At 38.9% G+C, this 23,422-nt stretch overlaps 1 protein-coding gene across 4 annotated transcripts in view; it reads right to left on the bottom strand.

Annotated features, from left to right (window-relative positions):
- Positions 1-23,422, bottom strand: part of tbc1d2b (TBC1 domain family, member 2B) — a 53,920-nt gene that overhangs the window by 24,953 nt on the left and 5,545 nt on the right. For 2 of the 4 annotated variants that reach the window (XM_056451612.1, XM_056451610.1), the window contains exons 2-3: positions 7,461-7,605; positions 2,932-3,097 (exon numbers count right to left, since the gene is read on the bottom strand). In XM_056451612.1, the coding sequence (XP_056307587.1) occupies positions 2,932-3,097; positions 7,461-7,605 (311 nt within the window). The remainder of the gene's footprint in view (positions 1-2,931; positions 3,098-7,460; positions 7,606-23,422) is intronic. The other 2 variants (XM_056451611.1, XM_056451613.1) reach the window with 2 other exon arrangements.

The following is a 23,422-nucleotide window of genomic DNA, read 5'->3' on the forward strand; positions in this document are numbered from 1 at the left end:
ACGCTCAGACAAAAGAAGATACTACCCAATTATTAGTACCAAAGAGCCGTCGGGAAATGCTTTTCCAGGCATGAATGTCAGCTGGTAAATCCGCCGGCCACCCCAAAAGCGCCATTGCGCCCTTTACCAATTATGGAGATGCCCTTCGAGAGAATTGGTATGGATCTCATCGGGCCATTAGAGTGATCCGCACGCGGGCACCGGTTTGCATTAGTCCTAGTGGATTATGCAACCCGCTACCCGGAAGCAGTAGCGCTCCGTAACATCTCAGCAAAAAGTGTTGCGGATGCTCTGTTTTGTATAATCTCCCTAGTGGGAATGCCCAAGGAGATTCTCACTGATCAAGGCACCGTGTTCATGTCACGCACCATGCGCGACCTTTACGGATTATTGGGCATTAAATCCATTCGCACCAGCGTCTATCACCCACAAACAGACAGGCTGGTGGAAAGGTTTAATCGCACGCTTAAATCCATGATCCGTAAATTCGTTCACGAGAACACGAAAAATTGGGATAAGTGGTTGGAGCCCTTGTTATTTGCTGTGCAGGAGGTTCCCCAAGCCTCCACAGGGTTTCCCCCCTTCGAGCTTCTCTATGGCAGACAGCCCAGATGGGTTTTGGATGTCATTAGAGAGGCTTGGGAGGACGAGCCTTCAAATAGTAAAAATGAAATTCAGTATATTCTGGACCTACCATACCGGGGCGGCTCTCGACGGAGAATTTGCTTAAGGCTCAGGATGATCAATGCAGGCCTGCCCGGCTCCCCGGCCTGAGGCGGGCGGTGGGGGTATGTGGAGAGGTAAGCATGATCAAACACCCAATGAGGGAGAGAGAGCACACACACACACACGCAACTACGGGTGTTGTGCACTTACCTGAAAACAAAATAAAACTTTATTGCTTACCTGTATCGCCGACCCTGTCTTCTTCTTCCCTCAACAACGAACCTTGCTACAGAGGGATTTGCATGTTTGGAACCAGTCGCGACAATGAGCCTTAAGTTCGGAGATGCGGCCCTCGTACTCTGCACTTGCTCTTTCAAGCTCCGTTACCCATGAAGTAACTTCAGACAGTGTGGCCAACGTCTGAGACAGCGTAGATTCCAAAGAGTCAAATTTTTTATTCATAGAGCCATTAATTGATTTAATGGCCTCCATAATGTCAGCAAGATTAACAGGATCTGTAGAGTTGGCAACGGCCTGGGCATCGTCTAACTGACAGGCACCTTCTTCTCCTCCATCTTCCACAGATTTGTCTCCTTTTTTTGATTTGGGCTTCGTCATGCAGTCTGTGACCGTAATGGGCGATTATGAGCAAAATTAAACAATAAAATAGTTGGTTAAAATAAAAATAAACATTGGCAGATCGCTGTGCTGTTCACACTACATGACTTGATTTTGTGTCTTTTAATCTCTGTGGTGTTCACACTACGTAAATGATCCACAAGAGGGGGGTCACACACTACAAGATCTGACAACAACTCAGCTCAGTCAAGCTACCAAACCACAGCCAATAAAATGTTAAGGAAGGAGTCGTCAGAAAAAGCTGAACATTGCTTGTGTGCTCATTACATCACTGACAGGGTTTCAAGCTTTCAAGGGAGCATTTAAAAACATTGTCAATCAGCTGATGCATCAGTAGATCAATCGCTCATCTGCAAGGTTCGAGTGGAATGATACGCAGTGAGTTTTTAATTTTTGTAATTTTATAACTCTTTGAAATAAAACTAACATATCTATAACACCCTGACTTTTCCCAAATATCTGTGTATTTCTTTCTAACATTGTTATTTTTTCAATTACAAAACAGTAAAGAACTGACCATTTCTACCTTTAATTACCATATTGGTCATCATTACTGCACGCATGTCTGCCACTTTTCACTGTGACTTTATATATGCATGCATTTTTTTGCCTAGCAACTTCCTGCTAACATAAACGTAACTTTCTGATAGCAAAAACATAAATTTACTTGAGATATATCTTTCAAAACAGCATATTCTGTGCCAGGAAATTGCTCCTGTTTGAAAGTAAAAATGAAAGTGAGCCCCAGACCTTTGCGTGTTCTAGTATCTTAACTACATATTTATAGGTTGTATTACCAATATTATTTTTTTAGGGTAATGGTGTCATCAAATATGATGACAGACATTCAGAGCTTAATTTAAATTTTTCAATAGAAGCTTTGAATGTAAATATGATGTGACAATATGACTTTTTATATGAGAACGGCCAGAATGAGCAGTATGGTAATTATAATAGTTACAGAATGCTATCTCCACAGTTAATATATCCTACTCTCGTGTCCGTGTTAAGGCAGAATGAAGCGAGTGCATCAATACCCACAGGCGTTTCTGTTGGGCTCCTGATCACACAGGCATTCAGCTCATGCTGATATGCTCTCTCATTGGCTGAAGCTCGTCACTACATCTGACCGCACGTGGGGTCGAGTCGGCCGCCTGCTCTGGAATATTCAGCATGCTAGATATTGGATTTCCGTCTGCGCGGTGTCGGTGACACTTCAGCGAGCCTCTTTGACGCGTTGTTCAGTAGTTCACATATAAAAACTGGCGAGCGCCGTGCACCTTCCCCATCACAGCCCGATCTGTCGGTGAGCTCGTTAACTTCCAAATCGGGCTCAAATAAGGCTTAAATAAGTCTTAAAACCCTGTAGTGTGAACTAGGCTTAAGAAGTGCTTCCTTCTGCAACTTTCTGTCACACATCACACCTACCAAAAGAGCACGATTTGGCAGTGGAGACACAAACCCAATTTAGGTGACCCGTACTGAATTGTTTGAGTAATTGGTGGTTCGTTTTGCTGTGGCAATTGTTGATAAGTCAGTGAATAAGCCAAAAGAAAGTGAGTGAGTGTGCTAGATTCTTCAGTTATGATGATATGCGTTCAGCTATAGTTAATTGCAGGTGCCTACCTTAACTCAGAGCCCCATTGACGCAGGGAGCTGAGAGCTGCAGTGGGTTGCGCAACAGGGACATGTGCTGTCTGAAGCCCGATTAGCCCATCATTGTCCAACTCCACAGCAAAGTCACTCCGAACACTTTCCATGCTCTCACTGGGCTTCTCATAAGGCACTGCTTCTAAAACAAGTCACAATTTTAGTGTCATTCCTAAATCAAAGACATATAATTTTTTCTATTAATTAGCCAAATTGCTGTCCATTTAAAAATAAATAATTTGGCTAATCTTATAAAACACGTGCCTTTTCGGTGTCCCTCCTTAACAAATAATGCAAATAATTGCTTTTTATTACTTTGAAAATTTGTAACCCACATTTGTGGTCTAAAATTTGAGTCAAGTCTACAATTAGGCCATTGCAATCAGAGGATAAGGTTTGTCCTTATGGCAAACTTAAATTAGGACAACAATGTTTTAGATGAGATAAATAATTTACTGTATTTAAACAAACAAAAATAAAAAGAAACTTAAAATTTCCCAATGACAAGGAAATGTTTTCATTCTATTTCACTTAACTTTTGCTTTCTTATCCTTTTCAGATATTATATGTTTATTTCACCTCTTGGTAACAATTTTAGTTTAATTAATTAGTTCAGAATTCAATTAATACAATTATAATTTTTTGTGTTCTTGCATTAAACCTCATTCAGTTATCATCATTCCTAACCATTAACACTCCTAACATAAAGACATTAAATTAAATGTGATGTAGGGTTGTCGCGATACCATTAATTAATGTTATGATTAATTATCTTGATTAATTAAAGTTATGATTAATTATCAGCTGAAGTATCACGATACCAAGTAGTATCGCGATACTGTAATTCATAACTTAAATTATAAAGAAAAGTCAGAAATACTATATTTTATGCTATAATAAGCCTACTTTAATTTAATTCATAATTCTTTTAAGGCCAAAAAGTATCATTTGCACCTCAGTTCACCTCCAAATTTTTCATTCTTTTTGTTTATTTTGTAGATAACTGACCAACAAAAATATATTAAAATAAGATACAAATTATACCAAACACAATTATACCACATGTAGTGGTCTATAATTGTTTCAATGTTTCCTGTTGCTATTTTGGGTTTTTCCTCCATTTTTTTTTCAGTCTTGTCAGGTAACAATCCAAAGTAATTCAAAATTTCACTTTTTTGGTGAGATTGTTGCAGTTGTTGCAGCTACTAAACCATATTAAAATGAACAGAAATGAACTGATGCAGATGTGCGTTCGTACTGAAGGTGCGACCTTAAAGGGCTCCACAGACTATTAAAATAAAAAGGTCTATTGTTGCACAAACATGTGAGCATTTAAGTGATTTTCCACATGCAACATTGTATATCATAGATAGACGGTTAATGACGATACTACCATTTACAAAGTACAGTGGCATTCTAGTGATTCTAGTCCTACTATTCAATGACAAGCAAGTTCAGTTCCAGTATCTTTCAACAAAAAGTTCCAAGGAATCACTCAGCAGATGGCTTACCAGTCCAACCGCACCAAGGAACATGTAGAAAGCGTAGGAAGGTGGACATTACTGAAGGTAACACAGGCCCCATTTATACTGATGCGTTTTAGCTTTAAATGGCATTTTAGAATGAAAACGATCAACGTTCATACTGGCGTTTCCATCTAACATTTCTAAAAAGGTCTTAGTCAATTGAAAACCTACATCACATGTCATATGCACTTTGTCATGTGCTAAAAGTAGCTTCAGTGTATTCAGAATGTCTGAGCACCAGACATAGCTCTGCGTGCACCTCCCTGACTGAGAACAATGCAGGTCGGCAAGTCCATCTCAGATCTGCCAATGGACCTCATCTTTCTATATTTGTTAAATGTGACATATAATTCATCTTGTGTATATCAAGCAATTCTGTGGTCTTTTGAATCTATTACTTGTTCTCATTTAATCAAGATTTGGACAGCACCACTAAAGACTCTAATAACAGTAACTCTGGCGGTGGCCACTCTTGAAGCTCAATTGGCAGCCTCAATGGCTCTTGCAGCTGTAGCTCTAGCAATGGCGAAAACCACTCTTGAAGCTCTGGTGGCAGCATTAAAGGCTCTGGCAGCTGTAGCTCTGGTGGGAGTGGATGCTCTGGCAGCTGTGGAATGCAATAGAGGCTCTGGATTCTGGTCCCTTAACTCACTGGTGAATCACAGCCTGCTTATTACTCTCTACAAGCACCTTAAAATGAAGATTGCGATGTGGTCAAATTCGAGATGCTAGCATAACATGGCTCAAGAGTTTCCTCAGTGGCAGTATGAGGAAACCACTCCTGTCTGGGTTCAGTTAACAAAATTCTCCCAGCTAATGAATCTCTGGTTGGTGAGAGGGTAGTGGTCGACTGGCTCCTCCAAGCTCTTCCTCAATGTTTCTAGGGACCTGACCTTCCTGTCAATGCATTGGAACTGGAGGAGGCATCATAGGCCAGAGAAGCTGAAGAGAGAGCAACCCACTGATAAACCAATGCAGACTGAGCCCATCTCCCCTGCATTTCAAGCCTGGCTGGTAGTCTGTATTGTGCACTAAAAGACCCAGCATAGATCTCCAGACAGTTCGTTCTGCTTAGAGGGGAAAGCAACGCAAGCCGTGTTGGATTTTGGGAGCGGATCATTAGGTCATTTAAGGATGTGTTCAGGACACAACGCAGGCAGACCTCCAACGTCCAAGCATGAGATAAAAACCCCTCCCTTGAGAAATTGTTCAGCAGCAGTCTTATCAGGTACCAGAGGCCTGCCTGCTAGCTATAGAGGGAAACATTTTTTGTGTAACCCCTGGTCAAGCCACATACTGATAGTGCCGAAGCTCAATGGCATTTTGTATTGACTATCGTGCCTGAATCAAGGTTATTATAGTTAACAAAGACAAATGAAAAAAAAAAAAAACATACAATTGAAAAAACATTTTTGTTAACTGAAATAAAAATAAAATTGAGAGTTTTTTAAAACTAGAACTAACAGAAACTGTATTGTGTAAATACAAAACTAACTGAAACTAACTAAATTTACAGCAAAAATATTCTTTGTTTTTGTCTTTGTAAATCTATTTAGTATTAGAGGTGTCAAAATTAATTGTTTCTTTGGTGGACAATTCACTAACGGTTCAGTACAGGGCTAATAAAAGTATTATTTTAACACATCTGGCCCAACAATGGGTTTTTAATAATTTCTGTATTAGTGATTGTGATCGCGCATGAATCATTCTTTTTAACAAGATCTTCTACAGTGAACCAGTTGAACTAATTTACCAAATCGAACTGAATCATTTGAAACGATTCGGGTCATGGCTGATACGCCCCCTCTGACTCAAAATGAACCAATGTATACGGAGTTATTCAGTTATTAGAACTGTACATCAAATTAGATTTGAGAAGTGGTGAAGCGATAATGCTGCGTATGCGTGATTCAGTGAACCGAACACAAACAGTACATGGCAGCCTGCTGAGACTTAACCAAACTTGAACCGAGGGCTTAAATGTGGGATCTTGCGAAACGGAAGTTTATTACAGAAAGTCGTAATGGAATTTAAATAAGTTAATCATGCTTCAGTTGGGTTGCAGAACGTAATTGTAAGAAACTTTTCAGATCATGCTGTTGTTTTACTGACTGAAATTATCATTGCTGACAACATATTTTTGATATGTTGAGTCCAAACCTGGGTGGAATGTCATAAGAGATCTGGTTCGTATTAAAGATCCGAACTTCCCATCACTACTGTGTATTTAACCTCATAAGTAGCCTTGCACTTTTGTATTTGCATTTGAGGATGGGTAGATGGTAGTAGTAGATGGTAGTGTTCTTGTTAAAAAAATGTAGTCCATCTATGGTTGAGTTTTTATTATACAATATTTATTCTGATGATTTTGTGCCTAACAAATAGCCTAATTTACAAAAAAAACAACAAACTAAAACTAACACTGAAACTAATAAAAACTATAAAATATAAAAACTAATAAAAACTAGTAAAATTAACTGAATTTCAAAACAAAAAAAACAAAACGAAATAAAAACTAAAACAAATGAAAAATCCAAAACTATTATAACCTTGGCCTGAATGAGATCTCTGCATATAATGGCTACACATTGGCAGGGACCAGTATATCTTATTGCTAGATCTCACCAAAGGGTACTGACAGGTCACATTGTTAGTGGAGTTCCGAGAGAAAACTGCTTTTAGTACACCTACTTTTTATTTTATTTATTTGTCATTTCCCTTCAGGTTGCAAGGGGCCCCGCCACTTTCCATGGACATCTTGCAGACAGAGATTTAAATTCTACTTTTATACATGCTTTCTAAAAAAAAAAAAAATTGTAAAAGAGCCATAGTGGGAGAAGAATCATATGCTCTCATGATTAATGGTAACAAAAAAGGTTGACAAAACTCTGAAAACGAATAGAAAACTAGTGGACCAATAACTGATTTGTATCGTTCTTGCTTTGTCATGACATGCTCATTTTCTTCTTACATATTCACCTGCATCTTTGGCCACCAACCCTGTATGAGGATACAATGGAGTGGGGGAACACCAGCTGTCTCTGGGGCCAGGCATGTTGCAGAACTCCCATCGTTTCTGCTGTAACTGCTGCAGCCAGTAATGCATCACCTGTCTATTTGGGGCCTGCATGCAGAAAGATAAAAAAAAGAAGTGTGAAACTCAGACTCTGCTGGTTATGAAAAAGAAAAAAAAACAGGAACAAGATCAAGTGTGAATGTGACTGTCCCCTTTGAGTAATGTCATGCTTGTTTCATTCTCGGTTCCAGTTTTCAGCTCAGTCATGAAGCTGATCTTTATCTGTGAGAATCAAAATATACTTAAACATAAGCTTTTAAAGCTCTAATAAATGGTTAATGATAAAGAAAAATAATTAAAAAACCTGATGTACTGTTTGTACTTTTGTTTTATTTAGTTTTAAATAAATCAGTAAGTAATTCTTTAATATCAGCTTTAGTCAAACAGCATTATTTTTTATGCATCAGTGAACCATGCCAACTTAAGAAAAGAAGTGTCTGACATTGAAAAACCAAAAAGAATTACCAGGATGCTTCACAATTTTTTTTTCAAGAAGATGATACATACATAAACTCTCAGACAGAAATAGATTAACAGATCTTACATATGCTGTGTATTATTTCCCTTTAACAGCAACTATACAGTAAAACATGGGGAGCTACATAAAAGAATGCCTTAAAAAATAATTTAAGAATTCATTAATAATCTGGACGTAATGGCTTAATATAATCTATCCTTTTACTATCCCATTACTTTTTTACTAGCTGCCAGAATGATTATCAGCAGTTTATTGTCCTTATTAATCCACTCATCCAATCCAAATATAAAGAAAGTAAAAGCAAGTTGCACCTCAAAAACAGCTTCTGTGTTTTTGAAACTCTTTACAGTATGGGATTAGTTTCTGACACTCCAAAACAACATGATAGTGATTAGCTATCTGTAATTTTCCCCACATAGTCTCCAGCAGCATAGTCTTCAATTCATCTCTTAGAGTGCCACAGTCTTTATTGTCGCTTTTTAAATAGTTGTGTTTAGCACCTTGAGTTCAATTATTTAGTTCTATATACGCTAATAGATTTGTGGCTGTGTTACGGTTTAAAATTAGAATTAACATGAGTTTTTAATGGGTTAACGTTTTAAAAAGGCAGTCGAATTAAATCCACTATTTCTATTACTTTTATGCTATTCAGGAGTCATGTGCAGCAACTGACAGGTAAAAGCTGCTTCTCTCTCTCTCTCTCCAGTTCAGCTTGACATTTTGTACAGTATTGCCAAAGCATTTTATAAATGTGCAATATATTGACATCAAATAAATAAAATATACAGCAATTTAGAAATAAATGACAGAAAAATAATAATCAAAAACAATATTCCTACAAAATTTGTAATTACAAGAATAACGTGTATATTATTTAAATAAGGCAATTAAAGTGATTAATTATTTCTAATGGTGTACACATATTTTGCTGCAAGTTTAGATGCAATTTCGTCCTCTCAAGAGAATATCCTCTCAGAGTTTTTCTGAGCTTTTTAGATTAAAGAATGAGAATGAGTTTCTCTTGCTCACTCTCCCATTGCTGTGCATGCAGTCAGCTGCAAAGCCAAGCGAAAACCCCCCTTTTTCAGTTCAAGTCTACCTCAGAATTCATTCAAAAAATGCTCCAAAATGGGCATGGAGTGCTGCGAGCAGAGGGATGAGTGTGGCCAGCAGAGTAGGGGAGAAAGAAGGGCTTTTGTCAGTTGGCTCACCAGCTTAAGATAAAAAAAAATCAATACAAAATGTAAGCTGACCCATGATTTTATATTACACAGTTAAAATGCAAAGAAATAAACAGTAAGTAATTTAATGCTGTGATAAGCTATTCAAAACTTCATATAATATATAACCACATTTCGTTATTTCATTATAAAGATAATCATGTTTACATAAACACTAAATGAGGAGGACTTCTCTCCTCCTGAATCCCCGGGTCTGAATGCAGACACAGTGGATAGCAGTACAGCAGGTGTCTTTCCCTATTTATTCCAACCATTAGTCCTGTTGGTAATCCAGAGGATTTTAAACATAGGGAACACAGCAGCATGGATATAGGCGATGTGTCTGAATGGTAAGGAACTCAACTGATAAAAGACAAAGTCCGGCATTCTCCAATTATCGTACCACTCTCCTGACAAAAATGCTTGCTGCACACAAACAGGTTGGCTGTCTTGGTGGCCCTGACAGTATCGCGGAGAAAGCCATGTGTAAGGATGGCTATATCTCTCCATAATATTAAACCCTGAAAACGGTTATGGAGCTCCACACGAGGCAAGACCATGAGAATGGTCAAGCACTAAAACAATAAACTTTCTAATCTGAGAAGAAGATCAGCTAGGAAACCAGTTGTTCGGGTTGTCTCGATCATGCATCCTGAGCCCCCCCCCCTCTTTGCCCTGGAGTTTACTGTCTGAAAACTGCTGTGAAATTCTCTAAAGATCAGACCACGAGAACTAACATGCTATAAAACAATAAACTTTATAATCTTCAGAGAGGATCTCGAGAAAGCCATCTGGACAGTTGACCCATCACCTATCCTCAGGCCCTCTTACCCTCCCCAGTTATACGGCCTGGGTCATTAAAAAGGTTACTCAGGAATGACCAGATTTCAAGCTTCTATGGTGAAATGATATAAGATGTATATTTGCAGTATTTGTGAATTTTAACTTGACATGCTTAGTGTCATTTTAAATGTCTCTGTGTGATTGGTAAAGTGGTCTTAATTTCTTTGATAAGATCTTTGCCAGATGCTCCACTCTAGGGAAAATGGTCTTTGTATCAACTCATGACCAGGCAAGAGGCTTGGTGACGCTTTTATTGTCTTGAATTTATGATGATTTGAGTATTTAGGCAAAGGGTGCAGAAGTGTCTGGGGGAGTCTGTAGGCAGGATACCCCATTGCAGTTTGTGAGTCTCTGAGCTCTGCATCAGGACTTATATGCTGCAATGTATTTCTACACGGTCAGGTATTAACCTCTAACTTAAATGTATCTTCGAATAATTGATGTTGTACAATCTTGATTGGCTTATTTTGTTTAGTTATGTGAATTGGAATGGAAAATCTTTGCCTGACAAATAAATGTAAAATTCTTGTTTAACTTTAATATCTCCTGAAATCATTTAAATCTAGTAGATTGTTTAGGCAGGATTTGTCATACATTCAGGATCAATGGATGGAGCATGGGCACAGCATTAGAGACCTAATGATTTCTGACAATCACTGACTTAGTATAATATAATCTAGGGGGCTAAATCAAACTTCCTTTAAGTATGAGCAAGCATGGGGCGGCCTATTATTACTTAAAGGAAATTAGCTTATCGGCTAAGAATCGGAACTGGCGAGGATGTGTCCGTGAGCAGATGTAACTGGCCAGCATACTGACTCTAAGCGACTTCGGGTAAACGATGAACCATTACTTGAGAATAAGGATTTATTAGGTTAATCAATCTAAATTAGACCGAATCACAACCTATAAGGTGATCAGCATGAATTAGATAAATCTAAAATTATTATAAATTGGAGTCAGATTAAAATTCGGATTTGGAAACAAATTAAAATAAATCTTAATGAATAAAAATATTTCTTTTCACATGTGCTAAAAGGCTTACATGCATTTAACCTTCACCCATGCTGTTAGTTCCGTCATAGGAAAAATAGATGGGCCCTTACACATGCAACAAACTCCATGGATCATGGAAACAAACACAAGCCTTCATGAACGGCTAAATACTGTGTGTCATGCACAGACGGGGCCTCAGCTTTGCGGGTCTGTGGTCTGTCATCAGAATGCACCATAGACGGAAAGCACATGTAGTCATGAATAATTAAGAAGCAGGGTCTTCTCATAGGATAAGAAAACTCAGGAATGAATACTAATAAGAAACTGACAAGTCATCACCCCACTAGCAATTGCGTGCTACATCACAGATTTTGAACCCGGAAGATGAAATTAGCTGACAAAAGCTCAAAATCATCCAGTTTTCCCCAGAATTAAAGCTGACAGGTCCTAATGTTTTCTTAAATAGTGCTTAACATACAAAAATCTGTTAAAATCTTTAAAAAAGTTCTCCAGGTTGTCTTGAACCTTTAAATAGAAAGGTTAAGCAAAAACGCATACAATTAATAACAGTTTTAGAAAGTGAAAGTTGAATCAGTCATCCATTCCAGCTAACTTTAAGGTAGCTAAACTGATTGGAAAAATCAGTCTGTCAGCAAGTACAATCACCAGATGAACTGAATTTTTTGCATTAGCACAGGATGAGAGTAATGACGTGCAAGACATGACACAGCTGCAAATTTTTCCTTGCGGTGTAAGCTCAAATTTTGAAGTGTCAGAGGAGCTGGCAATCCTACAAAGTCTCAAAGGTAGAACAACAGGAGAAGGAAATAATTTTTTGTTAAAACGTGCCAAACGATGGGAGAGTTGGGCAAAACTGATGGTGCCCCATCACGACTGATGGAGCACATATTATGGTTGGTGTGTCAAAGGGGCTGATAGGACGTGTAAATAGAGAAAAGGCCCAAAGAGGTCTCTCCCCACCATTACAAGTTCACTGCCTTATTCACCAGCCAGCACTCTGCTGTAAAGTTTTGAAGTGAAAATTGGTCATGAAGGTGGTGGTGACATGTATAAGCTTGATAAGGGCAAGTGGCCTGAATCACAGGCACTTCTTCAGGCACAAAATCTTATGTCAGTCCAAAGATTCTCAGTCCAAAGGGTTTGGGGGTGGGGGGTTATTATTGTTAAATTATTCATTAGCTGGAAATAAGAAATGAATTTAGTTTCCAAACTATTTTTTTGCGCTTAACACACAAAATTAAATATATAGGCCAATGAATGTCTTCAGTGAAGTGTGTACAACACCTCTTCCTTATAAATGAAAGTAAAGAAGTAAAAGTAAAGTTAAGAGAAAGTAAAGAGGCTGAATGGAGGAGGCTCGTTCTTTATCCGCTCACTGCAGCTGGTTTGTTCAACTGTTTTCTCGCTAGTGAAGCATTCAGTTTTTTTACTAAGAAAGTCCACCATGTAAATAGCAAATGCGCCTTAGGGTGACGCAAGTTAGTCTTAAAGGGAATGTGAGATTCATAAACGTAATATAACACTTATCAATAAACAATAACAAAACCATCAAAGTCACTCTCGATGCAGAAAAAGCCTTTGACAAAGTGAACCGTAAATTTCTGTTTTCCACATGTTTGGTTTTGGGGAGTCATCCATTAACTGGATTAAAATTCTCTACACATTACTGTCAGCCACGGTCATTACTAACGGACTTACATCACACAGCTTTATTCTACACCAGGGAACTAGACAAGGATGCCCACTCTCTCCCTCTCCATTCACCATATTAATTGAACCACTAGCAGCAGCCATCTGTTAAAATAACTACATTAAAAAAATTCAAACAATAAACATGAATCATAAAATAAGTCTTTACGCAGATGATATATTTTTATACTTACAAAACACAAACATCATTACAAGAAAAAACAAAACTCACTTCTGAAAACTCAATGAACTGTTGTACTTCCATTACATTCTTCCAGTGTGGATGTGACATCCCAAGCATAACCAATCCCTCTGTGCACCAACTACATCACCTATTTGGGTAAAGTTTCCCCCAGTATGTCAGAACTATACTCCGTTACTTAAAATAAGATGATCTTCAACGTTGGATGAACTTATCACTATAGGTAGAATATTTTAAACTAAAATGTCCATAATCTAAAAAGTAAAGTGTTTATTTTTAATGACTCCAGCATAACCCACTCGTACCTGGTTTAAATCTCTAGACTCAAAACCACAAGGAGATCTAGAAGCACCACATATTTTACAACTACTTTTTGGCAAATCAGCTCCAAAACATACTCAAATGGATCAAACCTAACCTATGAGAATATATGGCAAAATATTGAACAATCAATCATTGTTAAAGACATTAACATTTCAGAACTACACTTTCACAGTTGAACAAAAACATCACTGTTTTAAAATGCCCACAATAAAAGCAACTCTGACAGCCTGGAGGCACTTTCATCAAATCCCCAAATCCCCACTCTCACCATCTCAATACACCCCGATTTGGGATACCAACATATACTCCATGACTAAAAATTCTAGCCTACAACAAAAACAGTATACTGATAAACAGGCATGGGCCGGTATAAGATTCTGACGGATAGGAGCCATATTATTTTTGCATTTAATTATAATGTTTATTTGTATACCGATTGGTTTGGGTTTTTCACAGTGACGTATTATGTTTTGGTCAGGTGGGCATACCTGGCACCTGCTAGCAAATAAATTGTGTGCACACTCACACAGGTGGTAGGAAGAAAGAATGAGAGTGGGGTAGTCATATTTTTTTGTTGACCACCACGGCACACGCAACAACCCTATAGCACTACACGCCACGCTACGTCGCAATAATCAGCCTTAACGCTGAAGGATGAATTTCTTAAAGAGCCCATATTATGGGTTTTTGAAAATGCCCTTCCATATAGTGTGTAACACAGCTCTAAGTGAAGTGAAATATCCAGCTAAGGCTTAAATCTGTAAGTGTACAGTGTTTAAAACTATTGATTCATCTATAAAAGAGTCAACTCATAGTGCTTCAAACGAGTCGTCTTGATAACGAGTCATTAGGTGTTTCGTGATGACGCGGCTACGAAACACAAGTAGTTGCACGCGCAAACCCGGGAGATTTGAAACCTGCGGCCCCGCCCACTAACAGAAAAAAGGTCTCTCACACACACACACACACACACACACACACACACACATGGAATGAAGTCACGCTGTGAAGATGGATTTTATTGACAGTCTAATCAAAGATGAAACCTCAGCAATATAGCCCAGCCTTGAGCAGATCAAGTGCTTCTGGAAACTACATGCTTACAAAGAAGACTTCATCAGTTTGTTAAAGGAAGAATCAGTAAAGACTGTCGGAACATGGATCAGTGCATCATGAATCAGTTTCTTCCCCCATTTCACCAGTGTAAGTACGTGCGATTAAAACTGTTGCCTCGTTTACTCTAGCTTGCAAATTATGTATTTAGTTGTGTTTTGTTACTTGTAACCGCATGTACTGTATCAGGTTAACTCTTAAAATAAGGACCGGGGGTGTTGCGGTTGAATTTGAAGACCGGGGAGGGGGGGGGGGTGATATAACTGAGCGCCGCGGATATAACGGAGCGATTCGCGGATATAACTGAGCGCCACCCCCTCTCTATTCTGCCGCTCTAGGTCTCCTCTATGGACGCGCCCGCCCTGTGTGTGTGTGTGTGCGTGCGTGCGTGTGAAAAGAGCAAGTAGACTGCGACGGGCTAGGAGATCTCCTCGCCAGTTCTTGGACTTTTTGCTCAATAAAATAGTTAGTCATCAGTATTTTCTAGTCCATCGTCTGTATTTACATTCACCCACTGGCAGCCAAAATCCACTATGAAGTGTGTGTGCACTGTGGCTACTTTTATATTGTTGATTAGCAGCTGGGCATTTCACTCTGCCTCGCGCTGAAGCCTTGTCCGTGTCGACCAATCGCAGCAGGCTGTCATCGGTCCAATCAGCGCAGATTAGCTTCGCGCTGAGGAGGGGTTTGGGAACAAATAAATTGCTGAATGATTCATATGGGAGTCGCTGGGATAACTAGGTAAAAATAAATGCAGATTATAAGACCATGAAAGTGTTGTTTGACCTTGCATGCATATTAGACTGTTGTTGGAGACCCTTACAACCTAAATATGACTCTATTTCATGTATAATATGGGCTCTTTAAACAAAAGGAATGGTTAAGCATAATGAATTACAGCAGTGTGTTTCAAAACCAAACTGAGCAATGGATCAGTGAAACTGAGCAAACCCAGGGTGTTTCACCGAACACAACAGAAATGAACGAAAATGTATCACATTCCGCAAAATCAAATTAAGTTGAAATTAAGGATGAAATGAATCCATGTGATAGTGTCTCAAACATGAGCAGTAACAAATCAACACAGTCAAAACATTCTTCAACTTGCTCTGCACTTTTAAAAGCGCAAGCTAAATTGGCTGCTTTAGCCATGAAGAAAAAATTATTAGAAGAAAGACATGCACTTGAAGAAGAGGAGGGACAGTTGAGTAAAAGGAAAGAAAGATTGCAACTGGATGCTGAAATTGTAGGGGAACCGACAAAACTTTAGATTCTCAAAGCACACAGTACAACAAGTGTGAAAATGACATCAAATGTTTCAGATGGGATGAACTCTTATGTGGCAAGACAACCTAAAAAACCACTTAATGTTGATGCAGGTGAATTTATTCCTTGAGATTAAAACAAGGAGAGACCATATTACTCCATCAAACATCAATGTCACACCATTTCCTTAAAACCATCTGGATTTTACTGACACACAATACAGACATTTTCATGGATTCAGAAACCAAAAATTATGTTCTTGGTCTCATGAGGAAACAGAATGAAGTAACAACATTATTTATGCAACAACCGGGGCTTTCAGCTTTACCAAAAAGAGTAATTGCCACATTTGTTGGTAACCCACTGAAATATGCCTGTTTTATTAGAGCTTTTGAGAAGGGTATTGAAAAAAACACAAATGACAACTGTGACCATTTGTATTTATTGGAGAAATATACAAGGGGCCATGTTAAAGCACTTGTGAGAAGCTGTCATTGCATGAATCCTGATCAAGGATATTTGAACTTTGTTGAAGGAACAGTTCGGGAACGAAAAGAAAACGGCCTCTGCTTATATGGATAAAGCCCTTTTATGGTCCCCAATTAAAACCGAAGATGTGAAGGCTCTGCAGGATTTCAGTTTCTTTCTGTTTTAATCCAATGGAGTATGTGCAGTATCTTCATGACTTGGACATGCCTTCTAATGTGGTGTGTTTTATTAAAAATCTTCAATTTAAACTCAAAGATCGATGCAGGAGTCAGGTTTGTGAGCTGCAGGAAAGAAACAACCAGAGAGTTAAGTTCAAAGACATTGTTGAGACATTCATTGAGAAACAAGTGAAAATACTTACAGATCCGGTAACATTGGTAACATTTCCACTTACTGATGTTTTGTATAAAGGAATGAATAAACTTAAGTTACAACTTCGATCAGGAAACAAAGGAACCAGCTTTAGGACCAGTGTGGACACTGTGGAAAATAAATGTCAGTCTTAAAAGAAAGAGAATAAAATTATTACAACAGGTAAGAAAATGTGTATGTGCTGTGGAGGAGGACACACCCTAGATTTATGTGTACAGCTGGGGAAAATGGTACACGAGAAGAAGATAGACTTCTTAAGGGGACATGACATATGTTTTGGCTGTTTGTGTACAGGACACATCAGTAAAGATTGCCGTACAAAGTGTTCCTGTTCAAAGTGTAACCTTAAGAATCACACAGTACTTCATAAGAAACCTGCACATGTTACTGAGCAGACTGAGAGGAACACAGTGGTGCCTGTTGACAACATGCTGGTGTCAAGTGGCCTTACAGGGGCTGGAGATGAGCACTGCAAGCTACCCACAGTACCGGTCTAATAATCTAATAAAGGAAGCAAAATCATTACAACCTATGCATTCTTGGACCAAGGGAGCACTGCAGTGTTTTGTACAGAGAACCTTATGCACAAGCTTCACCTTACAGGCGGAAAGGGGCATATTCTCCTACGAACCATGGGGCAGGAGAAGGTTGTAAGTAGCAACATTGTATCTGGTCTGGAGTTTGCGGCACTGGAAGGAGACCGTTTTCTTGAGCTGCCAAAGGTTTATACACAAGAGTCCATGCCAGTGCACAGAGGAAATATTCCAACTAATATGGATATTAAAAGATGGTCTTATTTAAAACATATTCACTTACCTCAGATCGAATCAGAAATAGAACTCCTGATAGGAACCAAAGTCCTTAAAGCACTGAAACCATTACAAGTGATATGCAGTGTAAATGATGGATCATATGCCATAAGGACCATGCTGGGCTGGACTGTTAATGGACCACTGATGGGAGACAGTGGAGAAAGGGTTAACTGGGAACAGTTAATAGAATTTCAGCTGTTAATCTGGATGAGCTCTGGCACCAACAGTTTAAAATCAACTTCCCTGAAAACTGCCTTATTAATCATACTGGAATGTCAAGAGAAGAAAAAAAATTCCTAGAATTGTTGAGTAATTCAGTAAAACATGTGAATGGTCACTACCAGATTGCATTGCCATTAAGGAGCATTGATGTCAGCATGCCAAATAACAAAAACATTGTTGAACAGCATTTACATCATCTGAAAAGGAGGTTTCAGAAAGACCCATTATTTCATGCAACAATATAACAACTTTGTGAATGATCTTCTTCTTAAAGATTATGCTGAGAAGGTGCCTGTAGAGGAAACTGGACCACAGTGATGGAAAGGTATGCTATATACCACACCATGGCGTGTATCATCCCACTAAAGGAAAGATCAGAGTCGTGTTTGACTGTGCAGCGAGTTATCAAGAAACATTGTTGAATGCTCAACTCTTACAGGGCCCAGATCTTACCAGTTTTTAATAGGAGTCGTGACTTGTTTTAAAAAAAGGAACCAGTAGTAATCATGGCTGATGTCGAATCCATGTTTTACCAGGTATGGGTAGGCCAACACGGAATCTGCGCGCGCAGAATTCCGCAGGTTTCCGCAGATTTAGCCCATCATTTATTCTGTTTATTTACTTGAGTAAATGTGTGTAAATCTATATTTATTCAGTTTTTAAATAAATTTCTGTAATATTATTGACTAATATAAAAATGTTCACCTGATTTATTTACAATGCAGTTTGTAAAGTAATATTTTCTGTCTTTTAGTAGAGTTATTATATGAGAGACTTTGTTTACCAAATAAAGTGGATCTAATAGGATTTGCATTTTAAAGATTATATAAAAGTTAAAAAGGTATTACTTTTTATTTCATATATTAATGTTTTAGTTATGATACCCACAAAATCGTTCCGCAGAAATCCGCAGATTTTTACCAAAATTCTCTGCAGAAATAGCAAAAAAGATTCACAGACCTGCTTAGGTTTCTCTGGTGGCCTAATGGAGATGTGGAACAACAACTTGTTGAATACCGTATGAAGTTGCATTTGTTTGCGGTAACATAATCTCTTAGTTGTGCCAACTAAGCCCTCAGACGGTGCGCAGAGGATTATGGATGTCACTACAGTGAGAATGCAGTAGACAAATTATTGAATTGTTTTTATGTAGATGACTGCCTTGTGTCAGTTGTTACACAACTGAAAAGGAAGCAGTGTCACTTCTCCAGGAGCTGGTTTCTCTATGCGCCAGGGGTGGATTTTTTCCCTCACAAAATGGATGACATACAGGCCTTGTGTATTGGAAGCTATCCCTGAAAGTCACAGAGCAAGAGGCATGGAAGGTTTAAACAGAGTTGGATTCATTACCTGTGGAGAGAGTGCTGAGTGCTGGGATATGGAACAGTGTCTTACCTGTTGCTGAAGAACAAGCATTCAGTAATGCAGAGTGCTTTCATCATGGGGAAGGCGAGAGTGGCTGCGTTAAAATCTGTAACCATCCACAGAATGCAGCTTATTGCTGCTACCATGGCCAGTCGCATGGACATCATTTAGAGGAAAGAGCAGCATATGGATCTTTTGGATTCTGCGTTTTTGATGGACAGTACATCCGTGCTCAAATACATCAGAAATGAGAAAGTTTCCAGCCCTGTGCAGTTGAGGTATGTGGACACAGCAAAAAATCCAGCTGATATGGCATCAAGAGGTGTTAAGGTGGATGTGTTTATTCAAAACACTACATGGGTGTCAGGGCCTCACTTTCTTTTATATTCTGAGAGTGAGTTGCCTGTGAACAAAGACAACGTCAGTTACCTTTCACCTGAAGACCCTGAGGTTAAAAATGTTGCTGCAATGTCTGTTACACAAATCAAAGAGATCCAGTCACTTGCCTGATCCAGTATTTCTCTTCCTGAACACACCTTAAGAAATCTGTGGCATGGTTCTTGAGGATCAAGGACTGGCTCATGTCTTGTTTAAAGAAATGTAGGCACTTACATTAGACCGTTAAACAGTCTGACAACAATGAACAGCAGAGCTCCTCAGTGGCAGAGGAGATGGATTATTTAAAAGGGACAAGCTGTAAACTTACAGTGAAGGACTTGGACTGGGCTGAGCTTGACATCATTAGATTTTGTCAGGGACAATGATTACCTGAATAGCTAGCCAGTTTGGAGAAAGGGCAACATATTAAAATATCCAGTCACCTCTATAAACTCTGTCCTCAGTTGCAAGATGGAATCCTGAGAGTTAGTGGTCGTCTCTGTAGATTGGCTATGCCTGTGGAAGTTATGGCCCGTTTCCACTGAGTGGTACGGTACGGTTCGGTTCGGTTTGGTTTGGTACGCTTTTATGGCCGTTTCCACTGTCAAAAAGCGTCATTGTCCCACGACCCCCCGGGGGGTCCCGACCCCCACTTTGGGAACCACTGGCTTACGCAACAAGCCAGAATGAAAACAAAAAACCCGCCATGTTTGAAAAACACAGCAAGAGATTTTAGTGGAATTATATATATATATATATATAATAACGAGCCATGATCGATCTGGGCTCCTTGTCGTCATCTTGATGGACAGCCACAAATCCAAGAAGAAGAGCAGATTTACCCTGTGCCCTGTAGTTTTTTACGAGCCAGTCTGAGGCGCGAGCAGTTTCACTTTCTTGCTAGCGCTCGCGCGCGTCTTAACATTATATCTTAAATAACAAACTTCTTGAGCTGATGATAATAACCTGCGCTTGATTATTGACGTGCTTTTGAAACCCGATCCTGTCAGACACTGACAAACGCGAGAGTGAAGCGCGAAGAAACAAAGGAGAAGCCGGGAAAAATAGAGCACATTAAATATGGGCGAAATGTCTACTTTATGTAGTTCTTCTGTAGTTGGGAACATATCGGAGACTGTAAGGGGCTGTATGTGTTTATATATGTTCATTTATTTACAGTAGGCTGTTTCGCACTGTCTTTGATCTGCAGTTATAATCAACTCATGTTCACTGAGAAGTTAGTAATAAACATTTCTACACAAGTATTTATGTGTGTAAAGCATCTGTTTTGTGAGAAGTGCGTCTCATATGATATGTGAACGACCCATACAGCTTTATTGTAGACATTTCCTCGAGCTAGAATGACGTCGACTGAAACTTTCTGTCATACACCACGCCCACCAAAAGGGTACCCTTGTTAGTGGAAACGCAAGCCTGATAAAGGTGACCCGTACCAAACCAAACCGTACCGTACCAGTCAGTGGAAACGAGCCATTAAACACCCTATAATACTGGCAAGGGATCTTCACATTTCAGAGCTCTTGCTGAGCCATGTTCATCAGGAAGTGGGGCATGGTGGACGGAAGAGTATGCTGTCCAAATTGAGGGAGAAATACTGGATAACTGGTGTCAGTGTAGCCATAAGGAAAGTACTGTTTAAATGCATTATCTGTCGCCGTCTAAATGCTCTGTCAGTTTACCAGCAAATGGCAGACTTGCCACATGAAAGAATAGTCCCAGATGAACCGCCATTTACTCGAGTGGGAGTGGACAATTTTGGACCTTTTGAAGTTAAGAGCCGAAGGAGCATGGTAAAGAGGTATGGTGTTATATTTACCTGTCTTGCTATCAGAGCTGTACACCATGAGGTTGCTCCGTCACTAGATACAGACTCCTTCATTAATGCACTCAGGCATTACATTTCCAGAAGGGGACAGGTGCGGAAGTTGCGTTCAGATAATGGAACAAATTTTGCAGGTGCAGAGCACGAGCTGAAAGCTGGCATTAAACAGTAGAAGCAGGGGCAGATCAATGATCTTTTGTTGCAGAAGGGAATCAGATGAGCTTTAACCCACCTGGCTCTCATCATGTAGGATCATGGGAGAGGTTAATAAGATTAGAGAGTAAAGTCCTTAATTCAATGTTTAAGGTGCAAAACCTGGATGAAGAAGGTCTTCACACAGTGCTTTGTGAGATTGACGCCATCATCAACAGCCGTCCAATAACCAAGGCTTCCATGGATCTGAATGACCTTGAAACACTAACTTGTTACACTTAAAGACTTCACCATCATTACCCCCAGGGTTGTTCCAACCAACAGACGTGTATGCACTTAGGAGGTGGAAACAGCTACAGGAGCGTCAGAGATGGGTAGGAGTTAAAAGGAACCTCATTGTGGGTGATCTTGTGATCATAATGGACAACACAGCTCCTTGAAATTCTTGGCCAACAGGTCGAGTATTCCAAACCTTCCCAGACCGAAGAGGATTCGTTCGTAAAGTATGCATTAAAACACAAACCAGCTGTTTTGGAAGATCTATTACCAAAGTCTGCTTGCTGCTGGAGGCTGAGTTTGATTAAATATGAACTACAGTTTAAATTCTTTTTTTGTTTTTTTTTTGTTTTTTTTTTGGATAATTCCTTTAGTGGATTTATTTTTTGGCCTTTTTTGTGGCCTTATCTCTTTTTTTATATAGATTTTTTGCCATGAGGACACCAAGAAGAAAAGTATGGACATTTTACTGTTGGACTTTATTAGGGATGTCCCGATACAACGTTTTACTTTAGATACGATACCGATATTGCAGGCTTCAGTACTAACTGATACTGATACAAATCCAATACAATAATCAGCACAAATTATGAATACTTTACTTTTACCTATTTCATTAAGTGGAATGTATGAACGGCTAGATCAAACTGAGAACAAAAGTCAGCAACAGTAAGTATGTAAAAAAAAACAATAAATTTATTAACAATTGGTTGCATAAATGTGATTCTTTTACATTCATTCATTAATTTTCTTTTCGGCTTAGTCCCTTTATTAATCAGGGGTCGCCACAGCAGAATGAACCGCCAACTTATCGAGCATTTGTTTTATGCAGCAGATCCCCTTCCAGCTGCAACCCATCACTGGAAAACACACACACTACATTCACCTGTACCGCATGTCTTTGGACTTTGCACCCGGAGGAAACCCACACGAACGCAGGGAGAACATAGAAACTCCACACAGAAACGCACAGAACTCCACACAGAAACGCCAACTGACCCAGCCGAGGCTTGAACCAGCGACCTTCTTGCTGTGAGGCGACAGCACTACCTACTGCGCCACTGCGTCGCCCAACCTTTTACATAAAAATATATAAAAAAGAATTAAAGAATAAATATTAAGACCCTGAAAAATATCTTAATTGAATAAACAAAAATATATTTTTAAAGTGCAAAATACTAATTAAAGGTCACTTCAGTTATTTATTTGTTTTACCGTGAGCAAATGGTAAAAACAGCTGAGAGCAGGAACAAAAGAAAAAATAAATATTGTTAACTGACCAACTGCTAAAGTTTGAGTGTCGAAAGTTTCAATTTCACACACAGCTTTTTGATGAATTTTTGATTCAGTTTAGAGCTGAAAAATATCTGTCACACAGCAGAAATAGGAAGTTATTGTTAAATTAATAAAAATGTGCAGTATGGTTAGTGCAAACATTCACATGACCAGAGCAGTTTAATCTGTATTTGTATCAAAAGAAGATTATGGCTGTACCAATGTTCCCAAACAAAACATTATTAATTTTATAATAATAGATATTGCAGATATTATCTTTAACATAAATATACTTGCAGTAGCTGGACTGAAACACCTTTTCTCCACAGGACATAAAATAATGTGACTTTTAAGAATCATTTTATTTATTAAAATTCATTTCATTTGCATAAAATATTGCACAGATTCCACCCTACTTCCCACATGGGAAAAGTACAGCAATGTAAACAAAGACAGAACTGCAAACTCATGTGCAAAGCTGACACTGAGCACAGAGCACTTTATCTTTCTGGGCTTTTTAAAGAGGAG

The sequence above is a fragment of the Danio aesculapii genome, chromosome 25 (genome assembly GCF_903798145.1).
Source record: "Danio aesculapii chromosome 25, fDanAes4.1, whole genome shotgun sequence".
Classification (NCBI taxonomy): domain Eukaryota; kingdom Metazoa; phylum Chordata; class Actinopteri; order Cypriniformes; family Danionidae; genus Danio; species Danio aesculapii.